This window comes from Exophiala spinifera (assembly GCF_000836115.1).
Source record: "Exophiala spinifera strain CBS 89968 unplaced genomic scaffold supercont1.3, whole genome shotgun sequence".
Lineage (NCBI taxonomy): Eukaryota > Fungi > Ascomycota > Eurotiomycetes > Chaetothyriales > Herpotrichiellaceae > Exophiala > Exophiala spinifera.
Window position 1 is genome coordinate 3,506,888 of NW_015622515.1, and position 15,435 is coordinate 3,522,322.

The window sequence follows — 15,435 nt, forward strand, 5'->3', positions numbered from 1 at the left end:
ACAACCATATGGTCCATTTTCGCTTCCCGCTTGAAGCATGCATACATCGTACTTGTCTGATACTAGGGCTCTTGTAGTGAGTAGACAACATTTTCGCGTCTTGAACAGGCAAAATCTACAAATCATTGTCCATCCGAGGGTGTGGATGTGGACATGTATCCACAGTGGTCATTGTATTGTTGAACTCATCCGCTGATAAACCGCATTGAACTCTGACAGCATTCCTCTCCCTGTATTGCTGGCCGAGGATGTACAAGATAGGATCCTACATGAATGTGTCGAAACAAACCCCGGAAAACGCCATCGCTAACCTCCATTGCTCATCATACCGTCGATTGGAAGGTACATGCCGCTCAGACTGAACACGCATCAACATTTATCTGCGCCAACATCCAGTATTGTCAACATTGCCCATTTTCCTGGCCTTTCATAGGCAAGGTCCAAGGATCCGCAGTTCCCTTGACCTCTCTATCATATTACCAACACCGTGTTGTGATCCTGCTTCCTAAAACCTCCGAGGAACAGCGAATCCGTCTTGAGTAGCAACCTTGAATTTCGTATTGATACCAGCGACCATATCGGCAGCTGTCATCATCGTGTTGGTGCTTTGAGACTGCAGCTTGGGTTGTTCTGTCGGAGAAGCCATAGAGGCGCCATAGCTGGATAGTGGTCCTGTTGCGGGAGGCATACTGGCCATGTATGCATTAGGATTTTGTGCAAGATGTCCGGTATACGTCATGTGCATCGGCGTTGAAGATCGGCCATAAACTTCTGCGACATCGAAGCCGTTCGAGTTGGATTGCGTGTTTGAATTCTGGTCAGAACTATAGAATTGGGTTTGCATATCCATCTTGTAATACTCGGACATAGAGGGAGATCGAGCATAATACGGGTTGGAAGCCGTAACCGGTGGTTGTGAGGAGATTTGAGGTTGAGCGCCGTACGCTTTTAGCTGCGATTGGGAGTTCTGCCTCGATATTGGGATCCTGGGATATGCATGCTGTTGTGTGACATCTGGTGAATATTTGTATGTAGGATCCATTTGACCGACTTCGCTCATATGGTTCTGTGGCTGGCTCTGCGACTGATCCCTAAAACCTTTATCCGAGAACAGCGGAGGGATTGGTGCGTGCTCTACGGAGGTGTTGGTCTGTGTAGACGTAGGTGCCGTTGGCAGTGATCTCTGATGTTCATGACTCTGTGGTACCGGTGGGTTGTTCATGTATCGCTTGTTAGAAGTCGATGTTGATTTCGATGTACCCTTGAGGCCGACGGTATTCGCGGGTTTCTCAGGGGCACCAGTCGCTGGCGACGGAAACGTAGGGCTGAACGAGGAATCAGACTCTGTACGCCGGCGTTCAGGGACTCCCTTGTCCATTTTTGAATCTCCTGTAGCTGGTGCAGACACTCTATTGTCTGTGGCAGCAGCCGTATCGACCACTGCCTTGATGGGGGCGCTGGCTCGAGACAACATAGGTGCAGACCGTGTCGAGGGAGATTTCGAGGCGGTATCTGGTGGATTTTGTTGAGCAACACTTTCTACGGCCTTCAACCCGTTCTGCGGTGAACTTTGGGCAGACTTTGACATCTTATACTCGGCCTGCCGTTTCGCCCATATTTCTCGGAAGCCTCGTGCCTCATTTTCTGCTCTCTTTCGTGCGACTAAAGACGCAATCAGGTTTGGATGGGTCGTTAAGGAGGGAGTCTCGCCTGGCTTGAGAGCCGGCTCTTGTGTAGAGGAGGTGGCCGAACCTGGTTTGCTTGCATTGAACGACTGAGGGTTTGCCGGTGCTACGGCGCTCGGTGTGACTTCGCTGGTAGACGGTAAAGGGCGGGAATAGTGCTGGTTTGTCGGTCTCGCTGAATGCGTAGAAGTGGCATTGTACGATTGGGTTTGTGGCATAGGCTGAGGCCAGGGTTGGGCATCAGGGAACGGTCGGTTCTGAACAATGAATTGTATCTGCTTCGTGGGGTTTACACGATTCGTAGCAAGCAAGGACGCCGGTGCGACGGAGGAGGATTGGGACGAAGTCAGTCCGGGCTGTGGCTGTCGAGGTTGTGAGTGACCTGGAGAGGCAGCTTGCCTGCCGGGATCAGTGCTTGTCGCTAGAGCTCGTGAAATGGTGGAGAGGTGTTCGAGTGAGGCGGGGACTTCGAAGGCCACGCGTTTCTGAGATGCATCAGATGAAGCCGGATCAGAGGGAGTACGCTTTCGGCGTGCCATGACGGGCGACTGGGAACATCAGTAGTATCATCTGAAAAGACGAGGACGGAGTGCTGTGCGTGTCGAAGATGTTGGAAGGGATCAGAGGCTGAACTGGTGTGATGGAAACCCCATGTTGCAGATTCCCCCGATACAATGTACAGTGCGTCGGGCAGCGCGCATGTGGACTGCCCGGAGATCCTGTGATGATCTCCCTTCGGTTAGCCAACAAGCTTAAGGAATTCCCCGTCTAGGCCCGACCGGGGGGTGCGGTAGGCTGCTGTACGCGCCCCGAGCCAGAAATAGTGGGCTCTCTGCGCCTATTGAGCCAACAACAGCCAGCCTTATAGGGGTGCCTAAGAGAATTCGGAGTATTCCCACCTTAAAGGTCCTAAAATGCTCGTAGTGAGCGCGAATTAATCTCAGCCTCAGCCGCATGAGGCAACGTCAGTTCAATTTCACACGCTTATCAATCCCAAATCTCGCTGAAAAGCTGAGTCATAATTCAGCGATCTTGATCCAGCCTCGGCCAAAACTTCGCATTGTCTTTGCGTGGATGATGAGTCGACATACATACTGCGCCTCAAGAGGTCTGAGGACGAGGAATCAAAGCAGCAGTACTCAGTACGGGCCACATTCAAGACAAGGGAGACCATCATGCACAATCGCGATCCAGAGCCACTGCCCTGGATGGTCTGCATCTCCTATGCATCTTGATCTGCCAACTCTTTGGTACCTCCGGAGCACATTGATGCAGCGGGTAGCTGTCAAGAGTCCGCGAGATAATGAGCGAATTCGAGAGCCATCTCGAACTTGACTAACACTTGGTCGAAATAAGAATACGAGCTGTGGGTGCTGGTTTTGACGCAGTGCAAGGCTGGGCCCGACCCTTGACGATATCACCTCAAACTCGTTATCAATGTCGACTACTTCAGCACTTGATGCCCAGTGTTACATGCTGCACTGCTGCTTACTGCGACCCGTGCTTACAACATCTCTCGCCCCGGTCGTTGACAACCTTCTGCTTCAATGCCACCGACTGGCCTCGTGTTCAAATGAGGAGACACCCGAGGTTGACGTCGCGAGAGAGCTCGAGTCAGATATTCGATCAATACTCCGCGTCAACTCCTTTGGTGCGACAGCCCACCGGGCCACTGCCAGTGCCACCTTCAACTCCAAACTTCTCAGTTAGACCCTCACCTGGTCTGTCCGCTTACCCCGGATTCCTTCCACACAAGGCCGTTTGGGGCCACACACTGAGGGGAGAGGTGGAGACGATCGACTCGGTTACGCCAAATCGTTCCTCGCTGTGAACTCGGTTCCGCTCTTCGCCATACAACACGAGGAGATAGTTAATCCTTGTGAATTAGACGATACCGCCGGCTCTGCTGACATTAGTTTGCAGATGAGGAGTAGGTAGGTGCATCCTTTTCACCGGAGATCTGCCCCCTGAAGTGGGAGGGGTTCACCATGGTATAAGACTATGCCCATGGATGATTCATGGACTCTTCGGTAACAGGTGCATTGGTTTTGACCTACACTGCGAAACTGACTCTGGTATTTTACAATCATGGGTGATCCATCTGGTGCACAAGAGCTCCCCGAGCGTATTCTGCACCGCGATCTTTCCGAATATGCCCAACGACCTCGCACCGATGGACCATACGCTGATAACTTGGACGTTGACGTCTTGATCGTGGGTGCCGGATTCGCCGGGACGTATCTACTTTACCTGATGCGCCAAACAGGCTTCAAGACTGTACTGTATGAAGCCGGAGACAGTTTTGGAGGCACTTGGAAGTGGAATTGTTATCCAGGTACGTGAGCGGAAGGAGAATGAAGATTGGCCTCTTCTAGAGAGACTCAGACATGAAGCATCTTCATGATGTTGCCTATCTCAGGAGAGGATATTATCCCACACGGGGACTTTTCCTTCACAAGACGCTGTGACTATGAACTTGATCTGCTCCGAACACATGCATTCAAATACGCATCATGACTGACCAATTCAGGTGCTCGTGTGGACTCTGAAGTGCCCATATACCAACTTTCCATACCCGAGGTGTATAAGACCTGGACCTGGACGACCAACTACCCCGACTGGCGCGAACTCCAGGCATACTTCGACCATTGTGACAAGGTCTTGGGACTGAGCAATGACTGTGCGTTTGGAAGCGTAGTGACTTCGGCCGAATTTGACACAGACTCGGGAAAGTGGAACGTCAAGACTGCCGACGGCCGCAGTGCGAAATGCAATTATCTCATCATCGGCGCCGGGTTCGCCGCGAAGAGATACATCCCGGACTACGCCAGCATGGACAAGTTCAAGGGCGTGATGCACCACTCGTCCTTTTGGCCACCCGAGGGCGTCGATGCGCGCGGCAAGAAGGTCGCCGTCATCGGTACCGGCGCGTCAGGCGTCCAGATCATCCAAGAGTGGGGTCCCGAAGTCGAGCACCTGACCGTCTTCCAACGTACGCCTAACCTAGCTCTCCCCATGGGGAAACGGGACATGTCTGCCGAAGAGCAGCGGGCTTTGTATCCCGTATACGACGAACTCCTGCGCATGCGCGAGTCTACGTTTGCGGGGTTCACGTACGACTTTGCCGAGCGGACCACGTTCGAAGATTCGCCCGAGGAGCGCGAGGCACTCTACGAGGCTCTGTGGGCCAAGGCAGGCTTCGGACTCTGGCTGGGCAGCCACAAGGACTACTTGTTCGACCTGAAGGCCAACCGGTGCGTGTACGACTTCTGGCGCAAGAAGCAAGCCGCGCGCATCAAGAACCCCGAGAAGCGCGAAGTCCTGTGTCCCAGTGAGCCGCCACACCCGTTCGGCGTGAAGAGGCCGTGTCTCGAACAGAACTACTACGAGGTCCTGGACAGGGACAACGTGTCGATCGTGGACATTGGCGAGAAATCAGGCAACACCATCGCCGAGTTCACCGAGAAGGGTATCAAGACGACCGATGGCAAAGAATACGAGTTCGACATCATCGCGCTGGCGACAGGCTTCGACATCACCACGGGCGGCATGACCAGTATGGGTCTGAAGTCGATCCACGGCACAACGTTGAAAGATGAGTGGAAGAAGGCCGCGTACACGTATCTCGGGACCACCATTTCAGGATATCCCAACATGTTTCATCTATGTGAGTCCCCTTTTGTCTTCCATACGTGTCCCGCGATCATTCGCATCAGTGCATTCCATCTTTCCATCCCCGTGAATCCCACGCTGTACGGAAATGCTGACACGATCTGTTCCTCTGCGCGATTGACAGACGGCCCCCACGGCCCTACCCTGCTAAGCAACGGGCCGAGCAGCGTCGAAGTTCAGGCACGCTGGATCCGCGACGCCATCAAGCTCGCCGACAGACAGGGATTCAAGTACATCAACCCGACCGCCGAAGCGAGTCAGAAGTGGAAAGACAGAATCAACGAACTGAGCAACAGGACGCTCCTCCCCACCACCAAGAGCACGTACATGGGCGGCACCGTGCCCGGAAAGGCGTTTGAACAAGTCAACTACGCCGGCGGCATTCCCGAGTACGTCAAGGAGATCAGGGCAGTTTTGCCGGGGTTCGTTGGATTCGAGACTGTCAATGCCTAGCTACCTAGCTGGTAGTTTAGGCGCGACTGACGACGGCCATAACGAGAGAGAGGGAGGGGGGGGGGGGGGGGGGGGGGGGGGGTGAGAGAGAGAGAGAGAGAGAGAGAAAGGTATTCAAGTATTTTACTCGTACTAGTCCTATTACCTGGTGTACCTTACGGTGTGTGACGTGTCTCGTGGTCCAGACGCCGACGAGATCGAGGTGGGCGATAGCAAAGTTGGGGTGGGTTGGGATTGGGTCAAGGGTCAAGATCACCGACCTGGGGGAGGGTATTTGTACGGGGTCGGAGTTACAGTACAGTACGCTGATCTGATCACGCCTCGCGCAGAGACGGCAGAATCAAGAGCCAGGGAGCGTGGGAGCGACACGGAGAGAAGACAAAGGGAGAGAGATGTGTAAATATCTACCTGCTAACCCGTACCTATCCATCCATCTACCTACTTCTGCGATTTAGCAACCTGGCTTGAATCCATATCATGGTTATTTGGTTCTTTCGTCACTTCAGCTTCCTTCTATCCTTTCTGCAGAGTATATACACTGCTTCGGCACTTACGTAGGGTTTTTTTTACAGTATGATACTGAAATGTGTGGGATTGGTGTCATTCTGGCGTTGATATTCCTAACTACTGTAACCACCCAGTAACATTCCGTTCAATGTTACAGACATATACTTGCCGAGATAAGGTATTCAGGAGGTACTCAATATACACACGACTCATACTGTCTGCGTACCTTGATCGTGAATGACAAGTGTCTGGAGCAGAAGCAGAAGCAGAAGTAGAAGGAGAAGCGCGTTCTAACCATCAGAGAAAAAGATCAAAGTTGTAGAGTGCAAAATCAATTATCATGTAATAATCATCATCATCATCATCATTGAACGCGAGCGAGCATAACGATATTGGCCTTCAAAGATTGAGAGTATTGACCAGGTACCGTAGTTAGTCCGTAGGTACAGAATCCATTGTAAAACAATTCAAGAAAAGCACAGCTCAATGACCAAGTAGATCCCTTGCTCACGCCTCGGCAGTAAATATCCATTATGCCACGTTATTCAGTCATAAGTTGCAAGTCGTCCCTCCTCGTTCCAGAATCCTGAGAAGATGAGATGTAGTAGTATTACATATCGGAGTGATATTGTCGTTGAAGAGAGGGAACCCGCCATCCCGTCCTTGCTTGCAGCACCGTCTGTCGTCTGGTTCTTCAATGCCTTACTCCAAGATACAAGTACTGTCTACCGCCGTTATTTCTTGTTGTCGAGATACATCTTGGCGATGCTCGTAACAAGCGGTGCGACGGTCTTGTAGTGTTTCTGACCTTGTTCAACGAGGCCGCCAATATCGTCAAAGGAAAATCCCTTCTTCTTGCTTCGACCATCGCGGTCTCGGCTCCGGTCGCGGGAATCATAGTGTCGCCTGTCTCGATCTCGATCTCGGTCTCGGTCTCTATCGCGGTCGCGGTCACGGTCACGGTCACGGTCACGGTCACGGTCACGGTCACGGTCACGGTCACGGTCACGGTCACGGTCACGGTCACGGTCACGATCACGATCACGATCGCGATAGTACCGGTCCTTGCCCTTGTCGCGGTCAGAACGTTTGTGGTCTCTGTCCGAAGCGTAGCCATCGTCACGGCGTGAATGACCTCCGGCGCCACTGCGGTACCGGCGATCATCATATCGGTCATCGTCTCTTCGGTGTCTTGCAGAGCTCCGATCAGGGTCGGAGTGTCTATCTCTATCGTCTGGACTGCGGTAGCGACGGCGAGGAGGTTCATCGTAGGCGTCATCGCGGCGCTTACGATCCGGCTCTCGGTATGTTTGTGCGCGACGAGGAGGAGCTGGGTCGAAGTCGTCGTAGTCATCTCTTCTCCTGGGCTTCGCAGATCTGGCTTTCAGATCATCCCCATCGTTTGCATGCGACTCGTGGCGTGGGAGAGGGGCTCGATAGCCACGAGAGCGACCATAGCCAGCATCAGGGTCGCGGTGACGGCGCGTCGCAGAATCTCCGTCGTCGTCGTCATTACGAGGACTATGTCGTCTTGGTTCAGCAGTGTTGGACTTTGGAGCCTTCTTCATATCGCCGTCTCTTTCACTGGGGTAATCTCTGTGTTTTTTCTTGTCTGCGTCTCGTGGTTCAATGTCTCGAGGGTCGATGTCCTCCCGCCGGCGAGTCGCATCCGAGGCGTAAGGAGGGGGAGATTGTTCATAGCGAGGACGGTGGGTACCGGATTTGCGGGTGTCTGGGTAGTCGTCATCAGGATATCGTGTTCCCGGGTCCTGATCGTAGCGAGAGTGATCCCGACGAGACCGTGGAGCGTAGTCGTCATTGTGAGACATGGCTACGGCGACATGGGTTGGATGTTGTAATTGCTTTTGTTCTTGTTCCTATTGTGGATAACGGTGAGGTGCAGGAAGAGGGAGAAAGGGACCAGGAACAGAAGGCAATAGAGGGAGATTTAAATTGGAGTCGAAGTGTTTCGAATGGCATCAGCCGACAAGGTTTGTGTTCAGCTGCCACATCGAAGACGAGGACGAACGATCAGAGCCTCAGGTGCTTCTGGCTGGAGTCTGGAGTCTGGAGCCTGAAGCCTTATGGCGTCACAGGATCTTCTCGTCGTCAAGGGGCCTGGTCGGTGGCTGTGTCCTCTGCGTCCCTCTGTTCAGCTTGTTGCTCCTTCGATTGTTTTCTTCTGCTCGCTGATCAGCCAACTGCAGCGCAGCAACACCACAAGAGCCTGGTGAGCCTCGGAGAAAACAGGCAGTCTGGTGCCCACGGAGCTCACGACATTCGCCGAACGCGCCTCAGGAGCCTGATGCCAATGAGTAATATTCGTGTGGTACGAGGAGATGAGTCTCTGTCCTTTTGCTCCCTCCTCTCCCCTCTATCTACTCTACTACTCGACTACTGCACTCCGTACTCCTGTTGTCACTGCCGACTCCTCTCCGACCCTGCGCTCGGGCCACCATCTGGCTCTTTGTTTACACCCGTGCGCTGTCGGGTTTAACCCAAGCCGTGCGTCTCCCTCCATCATGGCCCATGGCATTGTCCTTATCGGCTCCATCAGACTGGACGGTCGCCTTGTCACGCTCCCCCCTCGGCCTCTGACTCCTTGTAGATACACGGCATCAGATCTCCCTTTTGGCCACCCTTCTGTAGCAGCAAGGCAAATGCGATTTGTGGCTCTGGGTTCAGAAGCCCATTGAGGAAGCAGCCAGCCGCCGATGATGCAGTGATCTGACACACAGTGCACATGAAACGAAGAGTTACTGGCGCCTCAACAGGCGTGGTGCCATGTGCTTGTGGTCACCTTAACAGTGCCGTAGGTGGTGTTCTCAGCCTTCTGAAGCTGAAGAGAAACCACCCGCGGGGAGATCATTGGCCCTCCGAAGCCGAGCAAAAGCCTGATCTCAAGGCCACACTTGGATTACAAAGCGCAGACCACATTGGGTTTTGGACATAGTTCAAGTTATTAGTAAGTTGATCTGGGGGACGACAGCTTCAAAATTGAATTGAGTTGCATTGAACCTGTACCGCCATGAAGAAGCAGGTAGTATATCATCGCCACTCTCCTCCTCGCCCTGCCGTAGAAGTATCTAGGAAGTCGAGACTAGCTTTTATGCCACACCCGGCATCAACCGACCACAAGGATGTCTATGGATGAACAGTTCACATTCATCAACTTGTCCAGTTCGCAAAGTGGGCTTGATGACCTCTGTCAAGATCGAAAGGCGCAGGTACGATCTCAGGTGATGAAAAATCTGCGTCGCAAGCAGAGATTTGACGCCATCAGAAGTCAGGCCTCCGGGAATCGTCTGCATATCGCCTACTCACAATAACTAGATTACGAAAAGTCTCTTGTGGATGTTACGACCAGCTCTCAGGCCCGGTTTTCTGCCCGCAGAAGCCAACATGACCAAACGATCGAGAACTTGCAACTTCCTCTGGTTTCCGAGGCTAGAAGGATTTGTGGCCCCAACCTGCAACACGGCTCTGGGCTTCCCCTATCGATGCAGCATTCCAAGCTTGCGAGGCCAGTTGTCTCATCATACGAGAGGAGGCAAGATCCGTTGTCAGCCTGTGGAACTCTAGCGCCAGACGCGAGAGAAGCTATAGCGGACCAGGAAGGTGGCTTCAAACTCCCTCTAACCTTGCCCGGTTGGCAAGTCGGTGGCTCGAATCCGCCATCGTTGGGTCAAGCCGAGTTTCACAAGCTGGTATCTATCATGGAAGCATGTGAGTCTCCAGCGGGCAACGTTCAGTACAATAGGTGACGGAGAGGTCTCTTTGCAGATACCACATTTCTCTCGAAGCCGCTTACGTTACTTCGAGCTGCGAACAGCACAAGGGCAATGGATCGTGCCTCAAAACTGAAAGCCACATTTGAGCAGAATTCATTCGACGAATTGACCTTGTTCACGACTCGATTGGTAAATCTCGGCCACCTCACAGCGATCAAGTTTCTTCGTGAGAACGTCCCGGTGTGTGCCTGTGCCAAAGCAAAGGCGCTCCATCAGATACAACGCTGGATCCAGGGGACGGGTGCCCTCCCTCCGAGCAATCTCATAAGTGCAGTTCTACTGGTTCTCTCATTTGAGGCATGTCCCTTCCAGTTGAACACAAGCTAAACGACTCTAATATTATGATAGTTGATTCGGGGGGATCGTGCCGTCAGAGTTCACTTGAACGGCCTCTCTCGCCTCGTAGACCTACACTATGGCCCAACGAACCTAGAGCATAACATGGACCCGATTGCTTCAGCCATCATTTCGTATGTTGCTTTGCTTAGGTTTTCTTCCTCGGGCTTGTGACGTTCTTCTGACACTCGTTCGCAGGTGCGATCTCATCCTTGCCGCCTGTTCCCCCGGAGCTGTACCGAGCTTTGTATCGATGGAGAGACCGGCTTTGACTCGCGCTTCTGGTGCCCAAGACGCGGTCTACTACCGCAGCTCGCCTCTGATGCTTTCCGAGAGCTTCAGTGCACTGCGGCGGATTTACGTCGACGTTCCCGACTCGTTGACCGATCTCCTCACTGCTTGTTTTCTAGCCACTAGAGATCATGTTACACCAGATGACCCCTACAGTCTTCCAGATGAGCTTGACTACTCCGCTGCAACGGCAAGGGTGGAATTACCACCTGTTGTGTTCGAGGCGTGCCGATTGGCAGCGGCAATATACCTCCGCACCACAACCCGTCGGACGTCATTCGACGGTGCGGACAACCAGGGAGATTCTCGCCAACTGGGCGCCCTTTTACATTCACAGGACATCTCCTGTTGGCGCGGCATACCATACATCTATCTCTGGATGTGAGTCCTCCTCCCGTCAGCCCTCTGCACCGGAACAATCGAGACTCCAGAACGGAATGAGTATCGTTTTAACCCAGATTTCTAGTCTCTTGACTGGCGCCGCTGCCGCTCAGGGACACCCCGAAAGGCAGTACTTCATGGCCGAGCTCGTCAGGTTCGGCTTCAGCGTTGGTCTGGAACAGATGGAGGATTTTAAAAGTAAGTTTGATTAGCTCCTCCTCCCACTCTCTCCTATTCTTGACACCGCCTTTTGCCACGGTGCCTCCCCTGTGATCCACCTGCCATGTCGACGACGGATTTATACAGTCTGTCCCAGAGGCAAACCCGGGTTTACGGACCGCTTTTTACTGACAATGACCGTGCATCTTGCACGTCCGACAGAGATGACGGTGAACTTTATCTGGCTCCGGCAGACGTGCTGCCAGCAGCGGGCTTGTTGAAACGCAAACCTTGCACCGCCAGAATCCATCGATCGACCAAAAAGTGACATTATCGTGTGGATTTTTCCTAAGTGGGTAGCCGGCCGCTCATTCGTTTCACGTCACATCGTGGCTCGCTATCCTGTCCAGACTACTCCTGCCGGTGGTACTGGCGGCACTGGTCACCACCAACTTAAGTTTTGGCGAGTGGCAAGAGATGGAAATTGATCTCCCTACCGGGCGATCATCGAGGTTGGACTTCAAGTCAAGATTTCGTTCGTTCTGTATAGCCCGTCCGGAAACGGTCGTCTCGTGTCGCTGCCCTCCGTCCATCCCATGCGCGGAGCCGCAGGTTCCGTGAGAAAAAGATAAAAGCAGTCCAGAAATCTGATGTACATACACCCTTTGTAAGATAATTGGTACAAACGTATCTTGGTATCGGGAACCTACAGAATTTTAAACAACGAAACTTGACCCAAAGTGCCTGGCCCTCCATGAAACAAGATACAAATAAATGCATCTACGCAAGGCTGAAATATTTCACCGCTTTTTACCTCATACGCATCTCTCTCTCTCTCCCCCCCCCCCCTCTTTTGCAAGCCAACACAAAAATGCTACAATCCATCACCTGGCCCTTCGACGATGATGTCGACTTTGATACCGCCGACCTCATCCTTCGGTTGCAACTGGAAGATGTGGAAGACATTCGAAGCAGAGCCAAGGGCAAACAACGCGTCGACGCCGACCTCGATGATTCTCAGTTGGCGCTGTCCCTGATGGAATCAAACCTCCTGTCCACGAAACGACTTATCGCCGATAGGCACATGTCTCAGAGCATTGCTACGGCAGTCAGAATCGATGGTCCAGTGATTGCACAATCAATGCAGCAAGAAGAGATCGCAGTTGGAGACCGTAACTTGGCCCGCCGGATGGGTGGAATGAGCAATGTCACACATGCCAATCAATGTGGTGGTTCCAGCTCTGGAGAAATAAATGACAAAATCCTGTCGAAACTCGCTGGGATGTACATGTTTGATGATGACGGTGATGCAGATACTGGTGGTGCGTGTCTTCAAAATACCGGATCAAACGTCGAAGAAGGTTCAAGTGCGGGAGAAAGCTCAGTCCAAGCGTCTTCTCGAAATTTCATGTCTCGGGAGATAGTCTGTGAAGCTTGCCGCGAACCCAAGAAACAATGTGAGGTCATGGAAAATGAATGTTCTCACGCCTATTGCAAGCAGTGCCTGCAGGAATTGTTCGATCTGTCTACCCGAGACGAGTCGTTGTTCCCGCCTCGATGCTGCAAGGAACCCATCCCTTTGGACGACGCGCGGATATTTCTCACCAAAGAACTCTTGGACCGCTTCGGGAGGGCAAGGATCGAATTCGAAACGACGAATAGAACTTATTGTTTTCGCAAAACCTGTTCAGCCTTCATCCCCAGCGACTCCATCGCAGGCGACGTAGCAACTTGTCCACAGTGCCTGACAGAGACATGTGCCATCTGCAAGGATGGTGCTCATTATGGAGACTGTCCGGAGGATACAACTCTGCAAGAGATATTGGCAGCTGCGACTGAGAATGGATGGCAGCGTTGCTACTCATGTCGTCGCCTCGTCGAGCTTGAGGTTGGCTGCAATCACATGACGTGAGTGGTCACCGCACGTTTCTTCCATTGCATGGAACAAGACCTGCTAACTTTTCCTAGATGCCGATGTGGTGCTGAGTTTTGCTACCTGTGTGGTGAGCGATGGAAGCATTGTACCTGTCCGCAGTGGAACGAGGAGCGGCTGCTCGCGCGAGCGAATGCGATTGTCGATCGTGACCTTCCTCACATGGATGTTGCCGATCCGATTCGTAGAAACAGAGTTGCAGATGCAACTGAGATGCTTAGGACAGGACACAACTGCCAGCATACTAGCTGGAGATACATTGCAGGATCCCACAGATGTGAGGAATGTTTCCACAATCTGCCTCACTACATCTTCGAATGTCGTCAATGTCGGATTCGGGCTTGTAATAGGTGTAAACGAAACCGCCTGTGAGTCAGGTTGATAGGTTTGACCACATTGTCGTGGTAGCCAGGGTCTAGGGTGTGTGTTGTGTCCTGAGGACAAGGTATTCATTAATGAAGTAGGCGGAAACATTTTTTCCGATCTGCATTTTTCCTTGAATCAGTTTCCATATCCTCGCTTAGCCCAGGTATTTTCGAGATCTGTCGCGAAGCGACCGATCTGGCCGAATTGCATACAGTTCCATCTCCTTCGCAACTCATTTCGTACCAGATCAATGTCCTCGGGTGTGCTCATGAAAAATCCCAGAGTGTAAATGGGCCAGTTGCCAATGTAGCATCTTGCCCAATGGCCATCGTTGCGGTGTAGCTTGAGGATTTCGCGAGCCTTGCCAACTTGCCAGCTCTCAACGTCATGGGCACGAGGTGGACCTGGCGCATGATGTCCTTGCATCAACTGCTCAAGGAGCATAGAAGCATTCAGAATGTAGAGAAAGGCGGCGTCCTTGTAGATTTGAGGTGCGCAGTTGGGTTCTTCGTCGCCACCGATGGCATCGACGTCCCGATCGCAGAGAAGTGCGCACTCCCAGTATTCCAGCTCGGCTTTATATTCTTCCAGGGTTTGAGTATCTGGGCCGACCGGGTTCTGGTACAGGGTTTTAATGGACAAGGCCAACTTGAAAAGAGCAAAAGGAATGCCTAACACCGGACTATTGTAGCTAATTGAACGATCTGGAAATAGCGTTGATCGAGACAATAGTTGTTCTGCTTGGGTCCAGAATTTGGTATCGAAGCGATCTTCGATCTCCGTGGGATTGGACCATGAGCCTGTCGTGGCAAGGAAGATCTGATAGAGGACACTCTCCACCGCCAATCGGTCGAAGGGGCGGCTGATCCCTTTTGGACTTTCTAGTAGGCGGAGAGTAAGAATTCGAATGGCCGCGTCGACATGGCGCGGAATGTCAGTGTACGTGCCCCTTCCCAGGCAGCCATGAAGATAGAGTAGCATGACCGTCATCAATAGGCCGTTGTGGTTCTCCACCTGAGAGGCCTTCACCAAGAGTTCCGAAAGACCCCTTAACGCCTGCGAATAATAGGTAAGGGCGAGCTCTTGCATCGTAGAAGAGTCATCAATAAAGTGGATGTGGGATGCAGCGTTCGCAAGGACTGAGTACTGGAGGCTCTCATGCTGGACCATGAGTTCCTGGATCTCTTTGATCCATCCCCAGTAGTATTCTGGGTGGCAGTTCGGTAAGATCAGTAGTCCATAATATATGTCCATGAAATGGCGAGAGATGACTGGCTTCAGGTCCTGCTTGAGCACCTGATGAGTAGTTGAGGCCGAGAAAAGACTGATTCTGGGGTCCAAGAGTGCTCGGTGTGCAGAGGTGACCTCAAGGCCTGCTGTTTTCGGCTCAAGGTGCTCTTGAGGAGAGACGGAGCGCCGTGTACGAGTCGATGCACAACGCCGATCGACGAGGTCTCCGGCTGTAGGCCATTCGCAACGTAGTCCGAGTGTTTTGCATCGCAGACACTCGGGGCGAGCTTCGTCGCATTTTTTCTTGCGGTTCCGGCCTGTGAAGATGTCTATTAGCAGCAGGTAATGGATTGGAGGGTCGCTGGTATTGGGCTCGCGTACACACTTGACAACCAGTCTTGGTTCGCAATCTGGGTGGTTGGCTGCAGTTACCCATGCCCTCGGAAGCGCATTGGCTCACGTCGACATCCCATGCTCGAGAGTGAGAGTGTTTAGATCTGAATGCGAGAAATGGTGGCAGATACGAGTGCGGCAGAAGGAAGAGGGAGGAGAGGACAATGAAAGAAGAGAGATAAGGTGGGTATGGGACACGGGGGTACCTAGGGAGGTAAGGTGGAGATTCAAGATAGGG

At 52.6% G+C, this 15,435-nt stretch overlaps 6 protein-coding genes across 6 annotated transcripts; 3 read left to right on the forward strand and 3 right to left on the reverse strand.

The window, feature by feature from the left end:
• Positions 1 to 505: 505 nt before the first annotated feature.
• On the reverse strand, positions 506 to 2,224 carry PV08_05012 (uncharacterized protein; the record flags this gene model as incomplete). The annotated part of the gene is made up of 1 exon (XM_016379356.1): positions 506 to 2,224. One exon carries the CDS (start codon positions 2,222 to 2,224, stop codon positions 506 to 508), a length of 1,719 nt encoding a protein of 572 aa, XP_016238033.1.
• A 1,549-nt stretch (positions 2,225 to 3,773) lies between these two features.
• PV08_05013 (uncharacterized protein) lies at positions 3,774 to 5,810 on the forward strand (the record flags this gene model as incomplete). The annotated part of the gene is made up of 2 exons (XM_016379357.1): positions 3,774 to 4,020; positions 4,216 to 5,810. 2 exons carry the CDS (start codon positions 3,774 to 3,776, stop codon positions 5,808 to 5,810), a joined length of 1,842 nt encoding a protein of 613 aa, XP_016238034.1.
• A 1,241-nt stretch (positions 5,811 to 7,051) lies between these two features.
• PV08_05014 (uncharacterized protein) lies at positions 7,052 to 8,146 on the reverse strand (the record flags this gene model as incomplete). The annotated part of the gene is made up of 1 exon (XM_016379358.1): positions 7,052 to 8,146. The coding sequence occupies one exon, from the start codon at positions 8,144 to 8,146 to the stop codon at positions 7,052 to 7,054; it is 1,095 nt and encodes a 364-aa protein (XP_016238035.1).
• Positions 8,147 to 9,817: 1,671 nt separating this feature from the next.
• PV08_05015 (uncharacterized protein) lies at positions 9,818 to 11,328 on the forward strand (the record flags this gene model as incomplete). Its single annotated transcript, XM_016379359.1, has 5 exons — positions 9,818 to 10,043; positions 10,101 to 10,390; positions 10,457 to 10,578; positions 10,643 to 11,116; positions 11,202 to 11,328. The coding sequence occupies 5 exons, from the start codon at positions 9,818 to 9,820 to the stop codon at positions 11,326 to 11,328; spliced, it is 1,239 nt and encodes a 412-aa protein (XP_016238036.1).
• Positions 11,329 to 12,146: 818 nt separating this feature from the next.
• On the forward strand, positions 12,147 to 13,580 carry PV08_05016 (uncharacterized protein; the record flags this gene model as incomplete). The annotated part of the gene is made up of 2 exons (XM_016379360.1): positions 12,147 to 13,183; positions 13,244 to 13,580. The coding sequence occupies 2 exons, from the start codon at positions 12,147 to 12,149 to the stop codon at positions 13,578 to 13,580; spliced, it is 1,374 nt and encodes a 457-aa protein (XP_016238037.1).
• Positions 13,581 to 13,709: 129 nt separating this feature from the next.
• PV08_05017 (uncharacterized protein) lies at positions 13,710 to 15,277 on the reverse strand (the record flags this gene model as incomplete). Its single annotated transcript, XM_016379361.1, has 2 exons — positions 13,710 to 15,121; positions 15,265 to 15,277. 2 exons carry the CDS (start codon positions 15,275 to 15,277, stop codon positions 13,710 to 13,712), a joined length of 1,425 nt encoding a protein of 474 aa, XP_016238038.1.
• Positions 15,278 to 15,435: the final 158 nt, after the last annotated feature.